This window comes from Misgurnus anguillicaudatus, chromosome 21, assembly GCF_027580225.2.
Source record: "Misgurnus anguillicaudatus chromosome 21, ASM2758022v2, whole genome shotgun sequence".
NCBI classification, from domain to species: domain Eukaryota; kingdom Metazoa; phylum Chordata; class Actinopteri; order Cypriniformes; family Cobitidae; genus Misgurnus; species Misgurnus anguillicaudatus.
The window spans coordinates 21,595,911-21,618,033 of NC_073357.2; the positions used below are offsets into that span (position 1 = coordinate 21,595,911).

Consider the following 22,123-nt stretch of genomic DNA (forward strand, 5'->3'; position numbering starts at 1 on the left):
ATCTCTCAAAAATAACAATTTCCATGAAACTGTAACTTTGATACAAATTATGAAATTATGTGAAAAACAACAAAACAAACACAAAACCAATCGATGTCGACTGAGAACATTTAACATCCATTGCATCCAATGTGAAAGACAGCAAAACAAATCATACATGGTTGAGTTACATGTTATCTGAACACTTAAAGAGAGACAATAACTTTGGCCTGTTAGAATTTTTTCAAAATAATTTACTGTAATTAACTGTCTATACATAATTCAGGCAAATTAATAAAATTACTATCAAATAATAAAACACAATTGACCTAATAACTGTTTTCTGGCTCCAAACTGTTGAAAATTAACAAAATTCTTAATGGGGACTTTAAAGTGTTTTGCGAGGGCGCTTCATAAAGGACAAAGTGTAATCTCCAGAAGGTGTGGGTTTTTGTCTTTTCATTTGAACTTGGGACTGAGCAGTGAGCTGCAATTTAATGGCACTAGAGTTGATCTTGGCTGCAGAGAGCAGCCCCTTCATACCCTTCATTTTCTCGCTATGAAAAACCACGACTGGCCCTCCCAAAACTACGGTTTGTTGGTGAGGTGAAGGTGTGGGACTTGGTGATGATGGCTCATTTTTGCCATCTGCTTCTTTCCCTCGACCTCCAGCAGAGGATCGTCTTCGTCCCCCTTCTCCGCCCACTTTTTTGGGCACAGGATTTTGAGGGGGCAAGGCTGCACCTGGAGGAGATGGTCCTGCTTGTTCATCTAGCTTGGATTCTCGTCTCGGGCCCCGTCTACGTCCTTCACGTGGGTCGTCACTAGACTGGTCATCGTCATCCAGTGGTTCTGTATCTTTGGTGATGATTGACACTTTTTGTCTAATCTAGAGACAACCAAATAAATGAACTGATTATACATGACATTCCAATAAAACTTTGAAAAGTTTGACAGGTCTTACCTGTGCATCAAAGCGACTGAGGGACTGCACCAAGTATGTGGCCCAGCCTACATGAAGCACTGGTGTGGGACTTCCCTCTTCCCATTTGCAGATCCCATCATAGAACCGTAATAAGTGAGCAAAGCACTCTGGGTCTTGAAGTGCAGATAAGGCAGCAACCTGTCTGGGCTGGTCCTTTATGATAAAAGAAAGAGTAAAAAACAAGGATAAAAGGGGGGAAAATGTCCCTTCACAACTTTGTTTCTAATACTATAATCAAAAAATATTTAAAAGAATAGTTCAAGTCACACCACATACATTATTAACAATGCCCAACAAACCAGGTTATAGCATTTCTTGTAACTGTAACACTTAAAATTGAAATACTGTAATATATTAAAGGATATGGTTTTATATTTTATATAGCTTTGTGTTGTTTTTAGAAATCTATCCATCCATCCATCCATCCATCCATCTATTGTATAGAAAAAAACAGTACCAACATTCTACTAAACATCTCCTTTTGTGCTCCACAGAAAAATCATGCAAGCATGAACTGACAAAGTAAATGACTTTTAAATTTGCATCTAGAAGCTTCTTAAATGAAAACCTTTTCTGTCCCTTCAGCCTCCTCTCCACTTTCAGCAGCCACAGTTTCTTTAAGGAGGGTGGGAATGACATCATTGGCAACGTCGAAAAACTCCTTATAGATCTCCTCATCTTCTCGACAGTAATTGTAACTGTAGAGAAACAAAAACAGGTTTTGAGATTAAATGTGTGGTCAAATTGTAATGTAACGTGTGTACAGGATATGTGTAAACATTAACAACTATTGTAGGACTCTTAACAGGCTGTCACACATAAAGGTTTTTTTATGGCAGAAATTTGAAATGCCACAGTTTATCTTCTCTTATTGCTAATACGTTTGAGAAGCATTAAAGGGGTTATATGATACAATTTTGTGTTTTCTTATTGTGTTTTTTCTTTAGTGTGTTATGAAGCTGTTTGTGGATGTATTCATAGCAGCAGTAAACCGTACACACAAACTATATCCCAGACCACTCTTTTAGGCAGGCAATGTTGGTTTGAGGGCGCGTGTTTACATCATCCAAACAAACCTAACTCTGGTGTCACTTGAAGGTGCGCACCAAAAGTGCTACTGTAAAACCCCCATGAGTAAATTCCAATAAATGTTTGCTGAAAGTTGCATACATGTATTCTTTTTTATTTCAAACACTTTTAAGCACTTAAACAAAAGAAATTCGCCAGGGTTCGTACAAGTTTTGGAAAAAATTTTTTTTTCGATTACAGGTCCAGCTGATGTTTCAGGGGTTTCTATATGTTTCACTTCTTTATATGGGCACTTCCCCAGGAAAACCCCGCCCACCCGACAATCAGCGGGAGACGCTAGAACTTGCAAACATCATATCATGCAACACAGCATTGTTTAATTTTAAAACTCAAAAATGGCACGAAAGAAGAATGTATTTTTGGATGTAAGGAGAATAAAGCCAACCTTATGAAAACAATGGATATAGTTTATTATCTGGAGTAGCAGCGGAGATTTGCTTGTGTGTTTGATGCGCTGGATTTTTCCAACCGGGTCATGGGTTGCATGCGGTAAGTAAGACTTCTGTCTTATGTTGGAAATAGGCGCGTCCATATATTACATAAAATGACACAAAAATGTAGTGAATCATAAGTTATAAGTGTTGCATGACTCGCTCCTCCCGTGGTAGAAAACTCCTCCTTCTTCATTTTTCGATCGGAAAGATTCGGTAAAGCTAATCTTTCTTTTATAAATCTGATTAAACTAAAGACTCTTCGGAGATATAAAGGATGAAATACTACTCTATAGGTACTCCACACGATACACAATAGCATACAGAACATACCTGGGAGGCTAAATACCTGGGAGGCTAAATTAACACGAGAAGCCAAATCAAGTTCAAAAGGTGAATCACTGAATCCATTGAATTACATAAATACAGGAGCTGCATTGAGCGGACTTGTGGCTGTAGACAGTTATGGTTTCTCTTGGTTCATATGAAATAATTTTGACATATAAGTCGCACCTGACTTCCAAGTTCCAGGACCTGCCAAATTATGAAAAAAGTGTGACTTATAGTCCGGAAAATACGGTAAACAGTACTGTGACGTATTTTTGAATGAAATGGAAGTTGAGTCCCAAATGAAATACTATTCACTACGCACTTCAAGTGGTCACTTTTTTTAACCATAGTTACTGTGAAATGTTGCCGTTTAAGCATTAAGAAAATTTGAAAAGTTACAAAGCTCAAAGTTGAACGCAAATGGAGATATTCTCTTTAAAGGCGGGGGGCATGATTATTGAAAAACACTTTGAAAAAGGGAGTTGGGCCGAGTACCAAAACACAGTTGTAGCCAATCAGCAGTAAGGAGCGTGTCTACTAACCGACATCGTTGCCTGGGATGCGTATCCATGGGGCGGGTCGATCACAAGAAGGTCCAGATTCTATTGTCTACAACAGTGAAAAATAGCCCTGCCTCCCTTCCGCTATGAAAGCAAAACTGCAATGGGATGCACCTGGATTATTGAATGAGGAAAATAGCAGGCATGGCTTGTGTTTCTCATTGTGAATTGACTGGTTCTAGAAATGTAGGTGTTTCAATTAGAAATGCAGTCTTGCAGCAGACTTATAGTTAACAGATGTTCTGCCCGAGCCATCATCAGAGAAGAATCACCTGAAGTACATTTTCAGATTTTGAAGAGTCTTGATAAGTAAGTGAGGGCACATGAAAATAAAGATGCCCTGCATGGGACTGTAATGGCCTTGTGCAACCCTGAGCAAGCAAAGTTTAAAGTGGCTCTAACAAACATGAAAACACATCAGAGGGAAATAGGGCCAGAGCGATAGCTACTCTTGTCCTAAAGGAAAAGGAAACGGAAAAGCAAAGGAAGTAAATGGGAGTGAGCAGCAGACCTAGGCATGCGTTTTGCAGACATCCTTCGGGACACATGAACATGAGAAGGAATTATTTTAAGCGCTTTAACCACTGCACTGAGTTCCGAGGAATGAAAATACAGACTGTCTCTGGACAGGGATAAGAGCCAAGAGTAAGCAGGAATACGCCTCTGATGACTGTGTAAGGAAAAACAGGACATACAATGCTGGCAACTGTTATATTTACTGTTCAATTTATTATGGATGTTCAAAAAGCTTAAGATGACATGCTGTACATGTAACCTTTGAACAAATAATTATAAAATGTGACAGCTAATGCAATTAAAGGAATTATTTCAGATTTATTCATAAACACTGCACCCTGCTGTTTAAAATAAACACACAAAACTTGAAGACAAGTGAAAATGCAAAACCGAAAAACACCAATATTTAACTCAAAGGTGTAACTTAGCTCAAGTTGATGACGGACGAAGAGTACCACTTTAAAATAAAATGAGAAATCAATTTATCAATTTAATAATTTAAACAAAAAATAAAAATTTCAAACTTGTAAATAAATATTAACTTTTAAAAAGAAATTATTTTATTAAAAAAGTTTATTTAATTTACGTATTAAAACTTGCATAAATAAAACAATAAAAAGCACATTAATAAATTCTTTTAAATGTACATTTAGTCCCACTGTGTTGAAAATCAATTTTTATTGTTAATTATATGTCTGTGTACTGTTTTTAACATTACATTAGTTTATACATAATATTTGAGTTTTCCAAAGATATCTAAATCCCAGAGTTTAAAATCGCATTGGTTTGCTACATCACACACATGTAACCAATCACATTATCACATTTAAACTCACACTGGCTGAACTCATGGGAAGTGTGCAATAGTCTAACCTGCTAACACCAGCGCTAAAAACAAAACGTGCAGTTAACGTATGCATTGTGAAACCAGACTTGTGTCTGAAACTCCCGAAATTTGCATCTATTGGACCCACTCTCTTAATTTGCCAATTGATTTTTATTATACATTTGTCAATCAAGTTAAAAAAACGCCATTGGACCGTTGACATGTGAAGCAACCAATCAACTTTCAAGTGCGTTTTTAGATGCACCCTCTCTCCAACACAAACCTTACCGTAAATGTTAGACAAAAATGTCATTGGACACAGTATCAAAGACCTACCATCAACCTGAACTTCATACTTTGTGCATGGTGCAGACTACATTAAGTGGAAAAAAGCAAAAAAGTTAACTTTGTACACTTAATACATAACTTTAATACTGTATTGGCGCTTTTCCATTGCATAGTACCCCACGGTTTAGTTTAGTTTGGGTCGGGTCAGCTCACCTCACTTTGGCGTGGTTAGCTTTTCCATTGAGTTTAGTATCACTTCGCAGTGGGAGGAATTATAGGCGTGTCGTTATATTTGCGCTGCATACGGCTGTGACATCATACAAGAGAGAGCGTCCTGTACATTCCCATACATTTATTTATTAGTCCGCCACAAAATTAAAATTGGCCACCACAAATAGATGTTTACTTTGCACATCGCGTTTAATACTACCTCTGTCTCACATGACAGTTTCTGTTCAAACACCCGTGGCGTCAGTCGACGGCTCCGCTGAGCCTCAATGAAGTTGCATTAAAGCATAAATAATACTGACGTGCACGTCGCGAATGTGCCGCCACAAAATTAAAATTGGCCACCACAAATAGAAGTTTACTTTGCACATCGCGTTTATAACTAACTCTGTCTCACATAACAGTTTCTGTTCAAACACCCGTGGCGTCTGTCGACGGCGCTCAGGCTGAGCCTCAATGAAGTTGCATTAAAGCATAAATAATACTGACGTGCACGTCGCGAATGTGCCGCCACAAACTGCAAGTCTGGAAAAAACTCTATGTGTTCCTGATTCACAACCTGTGGATGTTTTTAATCGCTAAAAGGGTGTTTGGAAACTTAAAACAGAGCACAGATGACAACATGTTTGCTCGAGACAGCGCAAGCTAGCAGCAAGCTAAAGCTAATATTTTACATAATAGGATGACGGCGCCGATGACGATTCTCTCAGACCAATCAGTGAACTACAGTGTTTACGCGTCACGTTTGGTATCAGCTCGGGTCGCTTGGAACCCCAACCGAGGTGGTACGAAAAAAAGTATCGGGTACTACGAAGTGATCCCAATGGAAAAGCTCCCAAAAGTAAGCTGACCCGACCCAAACCAAACCAAACCGTGGGGCACCATGCGATGGAAAAGCGGCTATGTAAACAAGCATACAGACAAAAATTTACTCTACGCCAACAGTCCCACAGCGTGAGTGGTATGTGGTCACATGTACTACACATTTCAGCTTTAATGATGCTACATCTTTCTTATCCAATGGATAGTGAGTGTGATGTATCTTAAAAACTGACTTTAAAGTTGATTGGTTGCCCCACGTGTCAACGTGCCAATGGCACTTCTCAGCTTAACTGATAAATGGAAAATGAAAAGCAATTAACAAATAGGTGAACAAAAGAAATTGGCAAATGCCTTTTAAAAATGCAATTTAAAATGGCCATGATTTATTAAATGTACTACTTTATTGTTTTACTTATTTAGTTCATGATTTAAAACATTGATACGTTTTAAAATTGTCTATTTTTGTTTTACTTAAAAAATTATTTTCACATTCACAGTATTACTGAACTATTTAATTACACTTTTAAAACTTGTATTTAAGAAACAGTTTTAAGTATGTCTATACATTTTTTATTTTAAAAATTGATTTACATTTACATTACATTTTTATGTTAGAATAATTAAAATGATAAATTGATCACTTTAAACAGCAATGATGGTCTATCATATATGTTAAAGCCATATTCCTGTGGTGTTTAACTTACTCTTGCATTACTGATGCTGCTTCTGCCCAGGCTCCCAAAGCTTCCTGGACATTTCTATGTCTGTAATGGTATCCTGCCAGATACATAAAAGGGTAGATGTGCTCGTTGTTGTAATATTTTTTTGCGGAGTCGACAGCCTGGAACAAACAAAGAGACAAATTATAGGGGTGTAACGAGACACTTAATCCACGAGACGATACACGAGATTGTGTTCACGAGACAAGACGAGACAATATTTTTACACTTTTTAAGAATCACTCAATGATAAAATAAATGACTAAGAAACTGAAATCACATTATTTTTAAATGTTTTAACTCATCAAGGACTGGCCCTAACAATTATTTTGCTAACTGATAATGAAGTAATTTGTTATTTTGGGGTAATAAAAATAGACCCAAGTGAGCAGTAGCACTTAAAATTACATAATAACGAAGATGCAATAATAATTGGTTCAAATAAAGTATTAAAACCAATGTTAAACAACATTTTGTGGCCTGTAAATAAAAAGCATTATGTATGTATTATAACAAATGCCTGCAGGGGGCGATAGAGGACTCGTCTCGCGGACGCTGTCTTCACTTTCATTTTAGACGGAGAGAAACGCTTATTTTTAGTCAAACAATGTTTAAATCCATATTAATATTTAATATATGTCCATTTCTTTACACTAGAAATGATACAGCCACTGTAATTTTTTGAGCAAGAACATGCAGACATTAAATCATGTAAACTCTGTGTGAGGGTTTAATCTGCTGAGACGCATGAGATCTCGTCACACCCCTAACAAATTATGTTGCTGCTCTTAAAATCCAACAAAAATTTTACTTTTGTCTCTAAAATAAATAACTTTTTTGCCCATGTTTTGCTGCTAATTGATAACCGGCCACTCAGTCTCACGACACTCCGATTAGGAGCCGGTTCTTTTTTGCCAGAGGCGCAAGCAATAACGTCACTGCCACACGCACACAAGCAGTGAAAGCAACACTCAATCCATATCCAACACCAGCATTAATTTAATTCCGTACTAGGGATGCTCCGATCGATCGGCCGCGGATCGGTATCGGCCGGTAACGTCATTAAATGACTCGATCACTCCTCGCTAAATTTGCGGATCTCCTAAACCGATCTTTCTGTTTACTTTTGTCAACATAGGGCTCCTGAATGTGGCTGCAGTTAGAGACCATTTTTATGCAATGCAAGCATTTTTATAACCCATCGCTCATGTGCGACATGCAGATTTGCATTTCTGTCTTTGCCTTTGCAGAGAAGTGTATTTCCTATGAGGACGCGATCTGATCAACAGCGCGACGCGTCTTCACATCCCCATCAAACAGCGTATACAACACACATCTATCGCGGATAATTGCATCCTCAGGCCAAAAGTTTATTATTTGCATGCGTTTTAAAGTTTTGAGCGTTTAAACTTTCATTCGTCCGCGTAAATCCGGCGCGCGCACACACAGAAGCCTCTCAGTCATCAGTGCACGTGAACGGAGTGATCTCTCCCACGTCTTAAAGCTACAGTAACCTAATTCATCGCTCAATAAAATCACTTTCTGCTCTTCACTAAAGAACTGTTATACTTCATACGAATGCGTGTATGTTTAATTCATACAGTTTAGACTGTGAAGTGTTTTATTTTCATCACTTTTAACAGACATAAGACTTTTTAAAGGCATATTAAATTTCTTTTTGCAGAAGAAATATTTGCTAATTTATTTGATTCTCTATTAAAACAATATATACCTAATTACTGCAAATAATATAACAAAGGCAACATCTGTGGTATTACTTTATCTAGAAAAAATGTTAACAGTTACACAGTCATCAAAGAGCTTGCATATCAGCTTGAAAAATCGGTATCCGCATTGGTATCGGCCGATCACGAAGACAACAAATCGGTGATCGGTATCTGCCTGCAAAAATCCTGATCGGAGCATCCCTATTCCGTACTCATAAACGTAATCCGTTTGACAAAAATGGCAATAAGCAATGCTTGATTATACAGTATGTGGTCCAAATCTGCTCCACCACCTCAAGGTGGAGTCCCCATTCTCCAGGCCTCAGCCCTCGCCTTGACAGAATGTCTGTTCCCATATTCTCTCAGAATATACATGCCCTGATCGACAAAACCTTCCCTTGGGTCCAGAGGAAAATCTGATGCACCACTCTGTTCAGAGGGCGTGACCTCAGACCTCCTTGATCGATTGATCACTAACATATTTTCTGTTCTGACCAGAACATGATGGCCTCTGAGGACTAAAAGGAAGTGTTTCAATCCTCGAAACACAGCTAACATTTCTAGGCAATTTATGTGCCAATGGAGATGGTGCTCTTTCCAAAGAGCCACTCCCCAACCTGTGAGGGACGCGTCTGTCATCACTATTTACTTGTGACATTGTGCCACCAAGGTCACATCATGGTTGAGAAACTACGGTTTCTTTCATATAGATAGGGAACAACTGGGCCGAGTCGAAGTACTCCCAAAAGTGCTATTCCACCATACATTATAGTTATCCTTTTTAACCTGCTTTAAAAAGCGCCACGTTTTATTTTGTGCCACCATATTTGGTCGTATAACTACTCGTTTTAAAAAGCCACAGCGATTAAGTGCATGCACTAAGATGATAGAGGTATGTATCAACTCTGCTTAGTTAAGTTAATAACATAGTTTAATGTGATAAAATGATGGAGTATCCCTTTAAATTTTTGTGGTATGCATGTGCAGACTAAATGCATGCATTCAATGTACGGATGGAAATGTAATCACATACCTTTAGGTGAATAGATAGAGGGCTTTCCTTGCCAGTCATGGGTTCCTGATCTTCAAGATCAGCTAAAGTGCCCATTGCCATAGGATAACTTTAACGTAACCAATTAAAGAAAAAAAATCAGCAAGAGTGGCATGCACCACAAACAGATCAAATAAGTGTCTGCTTGTGTTTTTATTTGTGAGAGACATGACTTACCTCTCCAGATCACCTCGATCGTACAATAGCCATAGCAGTCTCTGTACGAGACAAGTAAAGACGTTTTAACAAGTAAATCTTGCACTGAGAACAGATGCATCAAAACTTGAATAATGAAATATAAATATGATGGTTAAAAATAAACCATTAAAAGTCTAATACAATTAACACAGATTAAGTTCTGATAATTCATCACAGGAGACTGGGACCTGCCTGTTGGAGATGCAGTAACTCTGTGCTGTCTGTGTGCAGATCTAGAGATGGGTTGATGGCACAAACCATGAAAGCTACTTCCATATTTCTGTTACACTTCATATAGGAGCCTTTAAGATACAACCAACTCTAAGAAAAAAATACAAAATTATTGGTCAGGCATAGACTTTTAACAACCAAATGAATAAATAAGGATTTTTTCCAAAATGGTTCAAATTTACCCAGGATAAACGTAAACTCCTTCAAAAGTGTTTATAAAATATTAATATACTATGATGTTGGCTGATAGAAAACCCAAAGTAAAGCAGTTATAAAGATTAAAGGGTGGTTATAAAAAAACTAATACGGCTTTGATTTGTTAAACACAGTCCCTTAAAAAACTCATCTTTGTCAGTACATCTATTTTAATTTGTATTAGTCTCCACAATTATTTAAAAATATGGCAAATAGTACTTATAAAGATTGAGTATTGCCAAGACTGCCTGTTTATAACATACTTACACAGTAGTCTATTATAGTTAAATTTATCACACCCATGGTAAACACTAGGGATGCACGATATATCGCCTGACATATCGTTATCGGCCGATAACTGCTTATTTTTAATATTATCGGTTATCGGTCTGATAGCAAAATTAGGCCGATAAATGAAAGCCGATAAATGATGGATTATTTTGGTTTGTTAAACCACTTCACTTGCTCATTGCTGGCCATGTGGAGTTTTGATTGGTGCTTTCTGTGACACGTGTTGTGGGCTTAAGAAGAGTATGCTAGTCTAGTGCAAAGACAAGATGTCCGCCGTCTGGGAGTTTTTCACTGTGAAAATATCGGTTATCGGCCCCCAAATATAAAAAGTTATCGGTATCGGCCAAAATTTCCATATCGGTGCATCCCTAGTAAACACAAGTAATAAACCTTCTGTACCCTCTCACTGACTCCAGCACTGACAGTTTGACCTCTTCTGTCTTCATTGCCCTTCCCATGCCAGGTGACCTCTGCAGTTTCTTCCCCACACTTTCCGAAGATCACCCATGCATGGTCCTCAGAGAGGGCAAGATGAACATCCTTCAGGCCCAACACCTGACATGCAGCTACCACAGCAAATGCTACTCCTGAGCTATCCAGTTTTGTGCCTTACAAAAAGAATAACATTTTTTAAAATATGAATCTATATTGCATGTTTCGATCAATAAAGTTTCATAAGTTTCATCATCTCCCTGAGATAGTAGAACTTTTGTAAACTTCTACCTGTGATGAGACTAAAAAGGGACTGAATGTGTGCTCTGTCCTTGAAATATGACCGGCTAAGACTGTTCCAGATCACATCCGAGACCTTCTTCACCAACTCACGACTAGATCCACCAGCAGGTCTGCGGAACTGGGACAAGTCTACAGCACCACGGATCTGGGCCGTGAAGCGTTCATAGAGGGCAGATATGAGATTTAGCTCTACGGTGGGGAAACAAGAGTTGAGGCAGTCAGGTTTCAGAGGTTCAAAGCGGACCCCTGGGACATTGATGGGAACAACTCTGTTGACAGCCAGGAAGTGCTCTACAAAACCCAGCACAAGAGACAACAAGGCTAGGTCTGGTTCTGGATTGTTAAGCTCAGACTGGAAAAGCTGCACCACTCCATCAATTCCGCGAAGAGGGAAATGCTTCTTCTGAGCTGACCGAAGCCCCATGGTTAGCAGTTAGGTCACAAAAAGAATCTCAGTCTAAAGCGAGCTTCTGTAAAATAAAACACACACAAAAAGCTTAAGTTAATGTGTCAGAACATCAAAATACAGATAATATTTTACGCTCACAATATTTTGATTCTTTCCTTTTGTATACAACCATTTTATTATATGACGTCTGTGTGGGTGCCATGATAGAACAGTGGTAGCACCATAGTACTATTAATCTATACCATGATAAAAATTATTTACTGCATACCCTTGTATGTACATGGTAACAAGGTGTCCAAGATCTCTCAAATAATTGTTATGGTACATGTAAAAATAAATAAATTATAAAAATGGTAATATATTTGATCTAGGGGAATTCCCAAGAATAGCTAATGAATTAAAGTCAAATTGATTTCCAACTTAAAGTAAAAAAAGGAAACTCCAAGGCCATTTGGCTTTATCATACATGTACAACATAGTTACTGTTACACTACTTGTCTGTATAACCTATTTTAAACCAAGACTAGAAATAAAGCTAAAGCTTATATTATGAAATGACATACAATTCAATTGATTGCAAATTGGAACTTTTGTGACAGCGTGTCAACGCCGTCTTTTACTAAACACAGCATGAACAAAAATAAAGTGTTGAAATTTTAACCTAGCAAAACAACGTAACTGCACAAGTAAGTTACCATGTGCGTATGTGCGGACATCTGAGTGTAGCAGATGCAGCTAGCTAGCTTTAACATTACTACCCGTTTAAGGTGTCCTCAATTTAAACAGTATTTTACAATAGATACATTTCCCGCCTTGCTTTCTACACAACATAGGGTTGCTTGGTTTATGGACAAAACATACCTTTGTTGAAATTATATCCACATGCTTTTGTTTTGTCCCTGCTTTTGCCGCGCAGTCGAGGGACCGAAATTCCGACGAACAACAGATACATAAACAATCAGTTCCCACTTCAAAACACTGGTTATGCTTATTCATATTGTGACGATATCAGCGACATAAACACTTCCTGTGTTGGCTATAGGTATTATGGGAAATGTAGTGCAGACGTTGCTTCTTATTTTGACAACAAACAGAAGAACCCATGTGACACCTCCTCAAAAGGCTTGTTCGACTTCATATGGCGCCTCAGAACTGACAGACGTATGACATCACAGTACCGCGAGGCATAGTCGAGATCATATTCCTCCGAATGATTTCTCTAATTGCTCTCGCGGTACTTTGATGTCATCCGCCAGTCGGTTCTAACGCAGCATGAAGTCGAACACACCTTAAAAGTTGTGACTAAAAGGGATACAGCAACGGACAAAATCTCGTGAAGTCTCGCCGGATGAGCGCTGTTTCATCAAAATTCTACCCTAAACATCTCACGAGATGGCCGTAGTTGTATCTAATCTAGCCAAAACGCTCAAAAGCCATCCAGGAAATGAAACCACCATTGTGGAAATTTTTTAAATACTTCTTTAAATGTACAGAATACATTATCATCTAGGTACTCTACACATTTTTGTATTTAAATAAACTTTGAGAATTAAAAAGAAAGTCTGGGGAAACATCATTAACCAAAAGAGGGCGCTGCTAAACACAAACGGTCAATTTAGAACGAGTGCAAAGCTGAAACAGAATAGGCTTGTTCGACTTCATGCGGCGCCGCAAGAACCGACATCCAGATGACGTCAAAGTTCCGCGAGAGCAATTTAAAAGCAAACTCCTTTCGTATGATTTCGCGAATCGCTCTCGCGGTACTTTGACGTCATCCGGCTGTTGATTCTTGAGGCGCCGCATGAAGTCGAACAAGTCTAATGCGAGATTGTTGGAAAATCGGGTTTGCACAATCGTACGTAGGCTAATTAAGCCCGGGATACACTGCACGATTATTATTTCCCAGACGAAAGATTGCCATAAGGAAACAATCGTCGCGATTTCTGTGATCGTGGCTCTTCATCGGTGGTGTCCTCGTAGAGAGGTTCAAAGACGGACGTTTGCGGATTACCACTTTAAGCAATCGACCTCTCACCCTAAAAAAATTCTCTCTCTCTCTCTCTCTCTCTCTCTCTCTCTCTCTCTCTCTCTCTCTCTCTCTCTCTCGTACCCGCCCTATTTCTTTTCCACCGCCCCCATCCACTGCAACATTCAGGCAGGTTCACCTAATGTGCTTATGCACAGTCTCTCTTGGTGACGCCGCTGCTGTATTGGAGAATAGTCGTTGAATCGGGAGCATTCAAAGTATAAATCAGCAGCCGTAATCTGAAGCTAATTTCTTAACTACTAATAACGTTACACTAGAATAACACGTAAATATGTCCGATCCAATGACTCAGTCGTCTCAGATTTCGTCGTCACGAGGCCTAAACGATGGACACTCTGCAACGTCCAAAGACTCGAAGTTTTCCGGTAAGAGAACCTGAAATATACAACTATCCCTGAATTTATATTCACTATTTTAAAGCGAAGTTCGCCATGGTCATTTATTAAATTAATAGAATGGTATTTTTTACGCTGCCCTTAATATTACAAAATAACTCAAATCAGTGTGCATGAACGTTTAGATCTTTAAATGACACACCGGAATATTCCAGCTGACGTAACGCTATACTTCTCAGATCGCCTGTTTTTCATGGGCGTTGTAATAATATTATTCCTCAGTAACTTATACATTGTTGTTCTGTGTTGTTATCGTCTGTCCAATATGGTGCTCAGAATGAACTTGTACTCATAGCCCGCCTTGAACTGATGTTTATTGTTTCAAGACATTTGATAAATACTTCTGGACTCACAATACCTATTTGAGTCCGCTCTGAATTGGGCACATGTTGCTGATCAGCTGATACTCTGCAGTGCAGATGCATTCGAATCAGGAGGACGGTATAAATGAAGGGATTCCCAGGGGTTCAGCAACATGACTCGACATACAGTAGTAGAGCTTTTCCAGTATGTTCAACCAATTTGTGTACGCATATAACGTTAGCAGCGCAGATTGCTTCTATTGCGCTGTATCATTTATTTGTCGTCACAAGGGTTTAGAAAAGGTAAATAAACCCTACGTCATACGAACCCACACAGCCGTTTAGTTAATCCCCGTTCTACTGTCGTCCTATGAATTTACATGCTTTCTTATGTTTGAATATGTTCGTTATGTTGAACAATCTAAAGAACGTGATTTTGTTTACGAGGCTGATTTAGTGCTGTTAACTGTCATGGCGATTTACAGGGCAGATCAGAGTTGTGTTTGGAGAATAGAGACATGGCTATTACAAGACCACGTTACTGTCAAGGTGACATTTGTCAAATTTACATTGGTGGACATACAGTTTGGGATGTTTGCATCGTGTCATTCTTAAAGGATGAACCATTATGTTATACATAACAATGTTACAAAATATAGTAGATGTTTGTTTATAAATTCAATTCAATTTTATTTATATAGCGCTTTTCACAATACTTAATTGTTTCAAAGCAGCTTTACATAAATAGAAGCAGTAAAAGCACAGAAAAACAACAGATAGCATAACATAATACACGATAGCATAAGCAGTCAAATTTGCTACGGCTATGACTCGACATTATAAGTGAGCGTATTACTAATGTTACGTCTAGAAGAGGAAGCTAAGTTAAGCCCAAGAAGGCTGCCTCCCCGGGGTAAAAAAACCCCTTAGGAGAAGAAAAACCCGGGGCTGTTTAGCCGAGGAAATTAAAAAAAGTCCTAGGAGGGAAAAACCCTTGGGAGATATATGTATATACACACATATAAACGGATAAGGAGATTAAGCGGAGATTAAGCTGGTTCTGTCGGTGATCGTTGGTCAGGCATCAGCTGGGCATCACGTTGAAGGACGACCAGTAGATCAGAGGTGTGCCGACTTTCACATCTACCGGAACTGGGTCTGTTTGTCCCATTGTCCTCGGGGTCAAGGACGAGACAGGGAGAGAAAAACAAAATCATATTAGCGTAGGGGCCGTTCACATGGAATGCAAGTGTCACACAGTGATGTGGTTTAATCAGCTTAGTTTCAGACAGACTAACTATTGCGGCATAATTATATTATCCACAGTTGAGGATTTTGCAAATTGGGGGCCCACTGCGACGTTATATATGGTAACTAAGGGTCACCTTCCGGTCTTTAAGAGAAAATGAAACCTGTCGACCCGTTTGACTAAGGCCTGTAACCCCACTGTCATCGTTAATGCAGGTTCAGTGGCAAACGGGTCTGTATGGAATACTATTCACAAGACACATGAAAGCGCCAAATCGCAACCCGACCATACGTGCCAATCCGTTTGACTAAGGCTGGAGGCCCCACTGTCGTCGTTAATGCAGGTTCAGTGGCAAACGGGTCTGTATGGCATACTATTCACAAGACAAAGAAAGCGCCAAAATCACAATCCAACCATACCTGCCAACACGTTTGACTAAGGCTGGAGGCCCCACTGTCATCGTTAATGCAGGTTCAGTGGCAAAAGGGTTTGTATGGCATACTATTCACAAGACACACGAAACGCCAAAATCCCAACCCGACCATACGTGCCAACACGTTTGACTAAGGCCGGGAACCCCACTGTCGTCGTTTATGCAGGTTCAGTGGCAAACGGGTCAGTATGGCATCCTATTCACAAGACACACGAAAGTTCCAAAATCGCAACCCGACCATACGATAAGATAAGGTTTTTATTTATTTATTTGGTTGGTCTGTGTTATGACCGCGAGTGCTTTGTTCCGTACAAATAACTATTTCGAGTTAAGTACCTTTACTAAACAAATTATGCGAATGCTTTGTTGAAGAGAAAAGTTTTAAGTCTAGATTTAAAATGATCGACTGTGTCTGATTCTCGGACATCGGTTGGTAAATCATTCCAGAGCTTAGGGGCTAAGTAGGAAAAGGATCTTCCACTTTTAGACACTTTTGATAGTCTAGGGATAATCAAGAGACCAGAATTTTGCGACCGTAGTGTGCATGATGGATTGTATTCTGATAGTAATTCTCTAAGATATGAGGGTGCTATGCCATTTAAAGCTTTGTAGGTGATTAGTGATATTTTAAATTGTATGCGATATTTAACTGGTAGCCAGTGTAAAGATGCCAGAATTGGGCTTATGTGGTCATATTTTTTAGATCGAGTAAGTACCCTTCCAGAAGCGTTTTGAACTAGCTGAAGCTTGTTTACTTGATTTGCATGGCATCCCCGAGTAGCGAGTTACAATAGTCTATTCTAGAGGTCATAAAAGCATGGATAAGCTTCTCTGCGTCAGATGTAGACAGTATATGGCATATTTTCGAGATATTTCTAAGATGGAAGAATGCTGTGCGGCAGACGTTGGCGCAAACATCAACATTTAAGCTCAACAACAACAAAACTATAAGTAGTAAAAAGGCACTATTTCAACTTAACAATTATAACAAATGCAGATCCTAATAACATACAATATCACACATCCCCAAGGAACAAACCTACTTTTTGTCGATTAGGATAAAAGCATCTGCCACATGCATAAAAGTGTGGCAGTTAATGGCAGATAATGATTTGAATTTCCTCATGCTAATCATGTGCAAAGGTTCAAAGAACTATTTGGACCTATGAAGGTGCATTTTTGTGCCGAATGGTTATTGTAATGGGGTGATTCTTTTTTATCTACTAATTGGATAAAATCATAAATATTTACTCAATTAGATTTTCCACTTATTATAGCTTAATAAGGCCCTGAATTGGGGTATTCATTTACAGTTTGCATTGTAAAATGTGTTCATGTGTAGAAGTGTACATTTAAAATGTAAAATGTATTCATGTGTAAAAGTTTACATTTAAAAGTGCATTCACTAGTTTGCGCATTTAGTCTCATTGACTATGGTAAACAAACTTGGCTTGCTGTCCTCGAAAGGAGCGCTGAACCTTCTGAGGTTGGGTTTCGGTCCCCAAGTTCAACCCCCCTGCAGTAGAACTGAACAAAGTAGTGATGCACCAAAATGAAAATTCTGGGCCGAAACCGAAAATTTAGGAGTCACTCGGCCGAAAACCGAAACTGAAGCCGAAAATGACTTCTTTTAAAAACTTAAAAATGTTACACTTTTCTCTGTGTATTTGAACTTAATGAATCTGAATTCTGAAACACAGAGTGGCAGTGCATGGGGCTATATTCTGAAGTTGCATGTAAATTATTTTTTATTTACATTTTAAATTGCTGTGCAAAAAAATAGTGCAAAAACAGAAGTAGAAATTAACCAAAACTCAACTGTAAACACACAACCTATTTAGCTTTAGCAAAACACAATTGTGCAGTGCTATGCACATTTTAATGTAACTGCTATATAAACTAGGGTTGCAACGGTATGAGATTTCCACGGTATGATAATCGTCTCAGAAACTTTAGTGCCTCTTTTTGCAGCCACTCTTCGTCCACATTTCTTGCAAACTGGATATCCATCTTCAAGGACAACCCCGCATTCGTTTTTCGTATACCCAAAGTATTCTAATACTGTAGATTTTACCTTTTTTTTTCTGGTGGGGGATAGAGGATAGAATTTGTGGGCTCTGACATTTTCTCTGCTGTATATAAACGAGTGGAGTCTAGCAGTCACGCCGAATGAAGTTGCATGTGCGTAGTAGCGCAAGTGAGATCTGCTTTATTTTTTTCCAAAACCGTGTATAAGCAAATGTTTACGGTATGATAATCGTAAAAGTTAATATCAAGATATACCACCATACCGGTATACCGTTACAACCCTAATATAAATACACAGAAAAATGGACTGTTGATTATGCCGGAAGAATTGCAGCTGAATGCAGAGACCTGGAGGCTGCCTTAGGGGCTAATCACACCAAACGCACTTTAAATGCTTGGAAACGCAAGGCGCGACGCACTGCCTTTTTTAATTACTGGCGCTTTATGGCTTTTATATTACTAATCAACCACCGAATCAGCTGTCTTGTCAATCAAATATTGAACTTTTGCTGTTAACTGTCATATTAGCAGAAACTTTAAAAAGAGGACCTTGCTATGACCTTGTTTGAGGGTGAGAGGTGCACAAACATGCAGGAGAGAGTGAGCGAGTGGAGTCCGGTTCTTTAAAGCAACTGTAAACTTCCCTCACCAGAACGTAAGGCCCGCCTCTCCCCTCATTCCATTGGACAATGGAAAGACGAGAATGACGTCGGGCGCTTCTCCGCTCTCAGCACTCCTTTAAAAGCGCGTGCTGCGGCTGGCGGCAAAAAACGCAAGGCGTTTGGCGCGCATAAACACCGCGCAAATGCTCCCTGCCCATAGAATATCATTCAAAAAAGGCTCCTGCTACTGCCATAAACGCTTCTGGTGTGATAAGCCACCAAACTGTATACGCTCACTATGATGATTGACAGGCTTGAATGTTTTGGCTCCTCCTAAACCTACGTTTAGAACTACAAAGTCACACACTACTATGGAGTTTTCCTAATATAATCCTTTTGATTTTAATATTTTAAACCTTAAATAAAAAAGTTTGTGCAGCTTTTAAATAGGGCTGGATAATATGGCCAAAATTTCTATCGTCAATATACTTCAAATTTTTGGCCGGTGCGGTTTAAATCCGAAAACGTTATGAATGTTAAAAAAGCCTTTGGATAAACTGCAGAATGCCCACAACAAATGTCTACACTTCTGTTTTGGAGGGCACCTGTCCTGCATATTTTAGTTCCAACCCTACTCTAACACACCTGCCTATAATTTTTAGGCTGCCCTGAACAACTTGATTAGCAGGTTCAGGTGTGTTTGATTGGGGTTGGAACTGAAATCAGCCATACAGGTGCCTTCCAGGAACAGGATTGGAGACCTATGCTCTAGTGCAGGGGTCTCCAACCTTTTTGTGAGCAAGGGCTTCCACAATGGATAAAACAATCTGGAGGGCTACTTTTTTAAACGGTCTACTAAAAAAAATGTGTTTTACTTGTTGATTTTATTTTATCATTGTTTAAAATGTTAACATGCATAAATGAAGCCAAGATAATATAAAAAATATGTAATTAATAAATATTAAAGTTGAGACTGCTTTGGCAGGCAACTCACAGACTCCATGAGGGCAACCTGGTGCTTGCGAGCGGGCACCATGTTAGAGACCACTGCTCTAGTGTGTTAATATGCTGTGCATCATTAACTGTAGAAATGGTAAAATGGTGTTAAAATGGTTCATTTTGTCTCGTGATCTGCTACTTTCCCCTGGCCTAAGGTATTTTGTGGTTTAACACGGCTTTAACATGTTTTACGGTTTTATTTTATTCTCTGTTCACATCAGAGCTCTAATGCCATATTCTTTAAAAAAAAATCTATGTTACATCTAATTATCCCGTATCAGCTGATCAGTGGTTCTCAAACTTTTAACATCAAGTACCACCTCTGAAAATATTTGGCTCTCCAAGTACCACCATAATAGCCTGGTAATACCATCCTCTGCTATTTTGCTTCGCTTCATAGACAGAGTCTGGCTGGGCATAATTGACTAGGGATGGGCATGATTAATCGACGATCGATAATTGATCGTTAAGAATTTAGTTGATTACGTTAATTTGTTATTGATTAATCGAATACTTTTTTTATCTAATGCAGGTTGCGTTGCCTAGCGTAGCGTGTGTCTTGAAGCAATTAAATGAATTTCACTGTGTGGCAGCAATTCAACATTTTACCACCAGGGTGCAATATTTGACACCATATTCCGTTATCTGTGACCTTCCGTTTTGATTGCAAAAAAAGAATCATGAAGAGGTCATGATTTTTTGGAACAAATAAGGTCTCTTTTTAAGAATGCGGCTCGCAGCTGCAGGTTCCACTGCTTTAGAGCACCGCATATTTAAGCGCATATATGTTCCGTTTGTCTAACTAAATGTAGTTTAACTGTTTGCCACAAGCTGATCTTGTAATAAAGGTCTCATGGAGGAAAACACGCTGTTTTTTTGTATTCAACATTTTTTAATTATAAAAGTTAAATAATTTTTTTTTATTATAAAAATATTAATGATTAATCGATAGTCGATCGTTAATTCTCCCGACAATCGACTAAAAAAATTTAATCGAATGCCCATCCCTATAATTGACAATCGTTTTCCTTCTCGTGGGAGGGGCTTGTCTGAAGTTTAAAATCATTGGTCTAAACGTAAGCCAATCACACATAACATTTGAATATGATGTGCGTTATGCGGCGGCTCAGCGGCATCGAATCTCTGCTGTAAAATACACGTATGATGTAAAAACAAACCCATCGAGTGAAATACCGGAGTTAACATGGCTATGAACGACTTTTGCAGATTATGTAAAGTAAATCGGGCCAGAGTTAGTTGAACACTATCCTTACGTTGTCTTTCCACTCACGTCTAACGGGAGGAACGCCCCTCTCTCCTCTCAAACTCTTCCACCAGACAACCATAACTACATGTAAATTAAATCTTCCTACCTTATTTTCTGGTTAATCAGGAATGTCACCAAAGAATGTTTGCCCACGCGTCCTCCACCATTTACTGTGAACAATATAATTCCCTTCCATGATTTCTTGATCGTTGTGCACGTCAAGCTGTGCTACACACAGTTTCTTGCTGACGATCGGTAAAGTTGATAAATTAAACTTTTCCCAAAACTTGTCGAGAGTAGGGCAACAACATAATCTCCATTCAAAATGTTTAACAAACACTTTTCTTGTTCGGGTTTAAATTGGCAAGTGCCGGTTCTCCACAACAGAGCAAATAGCTTTCTGTGTCTCCATGTCCACTACAAACTACAACCGTGATTCGGCGCTTAGCGTCTACGTTACGGCTCTCAGCCCGCCCTCTGTTCGTTGATTTGTCGGCCGTCTCGTGTAGTAGGCCTAACTATTCAGAGCTATGCACAGTTCAAAGACAATTCCTAATAAGACAATTTGTTTTATTCCTAATAAGAATATTTCTTATTTTTATTCCTTAAACAAATATTTATTATTGTCAGCCAACCATTACAGAGTTTGAGTTTTGCTTACAAGTAAATAAAAACTTAAATAAGATTATTGATTAAATTAAAATGTGCCCAAAAGTTAAATAAAAACTACTTTACTTAAATGTTAAAACGTTTATTTATTTAAGTTTAAAGCTTAAATATATTTTCAGATTAATCACACCCTACTTGTTAATTAGAAAAATTAAGAATATACTAATATTTTTAAATTCCACACCAGAGAGAGGTCGCGTTCAATATTGTTTTTTGCTTTGTCAGATCAGTTTCTCTCTTGAACTCTTGGTGCCTTGATTCAGCCCCCTCAGGAATGCACTTGATAATACAAGCATGAGGGTTATCACACAGGCTTTTCCAGTGTCATAGGCCAAGACAGCTCCACTCACAAAAAGATAGCATCAGATCCTTGATATTCTTGACCTTATTTTCTCGTTGAGTGTTTGTCAGCTTAACATACAAAGGTCATAATTGTGATACTTTTAGTCCCGTTAAGCTGTATTTGTGTGTGTGGATTTGTCAGATCTTTGGTGTCTGAATCATTGGTGCAAGGTGTGTTGT

General features: G+C 38.7%; 2 protein-coding genes across 6 annotated transcripts in view; one reads left to right on the forward strand and one right to left on the reverse strand.

Moving 5' to 3' along the window:
* Window positions 1–94: 94 nt before the first annotated feature.
* men1 (multiple endocrine neoplasia I) lies at window positions 95–12,669 on the reverse strand. Of its 3 annotated transcripts, none has more exons than XM_055196709.2 (10): window positions 12,472–12,669; window positions 11,190–11,671; window positions 10,866–11,074; window positions 9,942–10,070; window positions 9,729–9,769; window positions 9,534–9,621; window positions 6,759–6,895; window positions 1,533–1,662; window positions 937–1,117; window positions 95–861 (listed from the first exon to the last, which is right to left on the reverse strand). In XM_055196709.2, the coding sequence occupies exons 2-10, from the start codon at window positions 11,623–11,625 to the stop codon at window positions 368–370; spliced, it is 1,845 nt and encodes a 614-aa protein (XP_055052684.1). In that variant the 5' UTR covers window positions 11,626–11,671; window positions 12,472–12,669; the 3' UTR covers window positions 95–367. The 3 variants fall into 3 exon arrangements, with proteins under 3 accessions (XP_055052684.1, XP_055052667.1, XP_055052675.1); XM_055196692.2 differs by having other exon boundaries at window positions 95–868; window positions 944–1,117; window positions 12,472–12,656; XM_055196700.2 differs by lacking the exon at window positions 12,472–12,669 and adding an exon at window positions 12,306–12,418 and having other exon boundaries at window positions 95–868; window positions 944–1,117.
* Window positions 12,670–13,704: 1,035 nt separating this feature from the next.
* rtn3 (reticulon 3) overlaps window positions 13,705–22,123 on the forward strand; it is a 37,716-nt gene continuing 29,297 nt past the window's right edge. The window contains exon 1 of one of the 3 annotated variants that reach the window (XM_055196382.2): window positions 13,705–14,022. In XM_055196382.2, coding sequence (XP_055052357.2) covers window positions 13,929–14,022 — 94 coding nt within the window. In that variant the 5' untranslated portion in view covers window positions 13,705–13,928. The remainder of the gene's footprint in view (window positions 14,023–22,123) is intronic. The other 2 variants (XM_055196388.2, XM_055196391.2) reach the window with 2 other exon arrangements.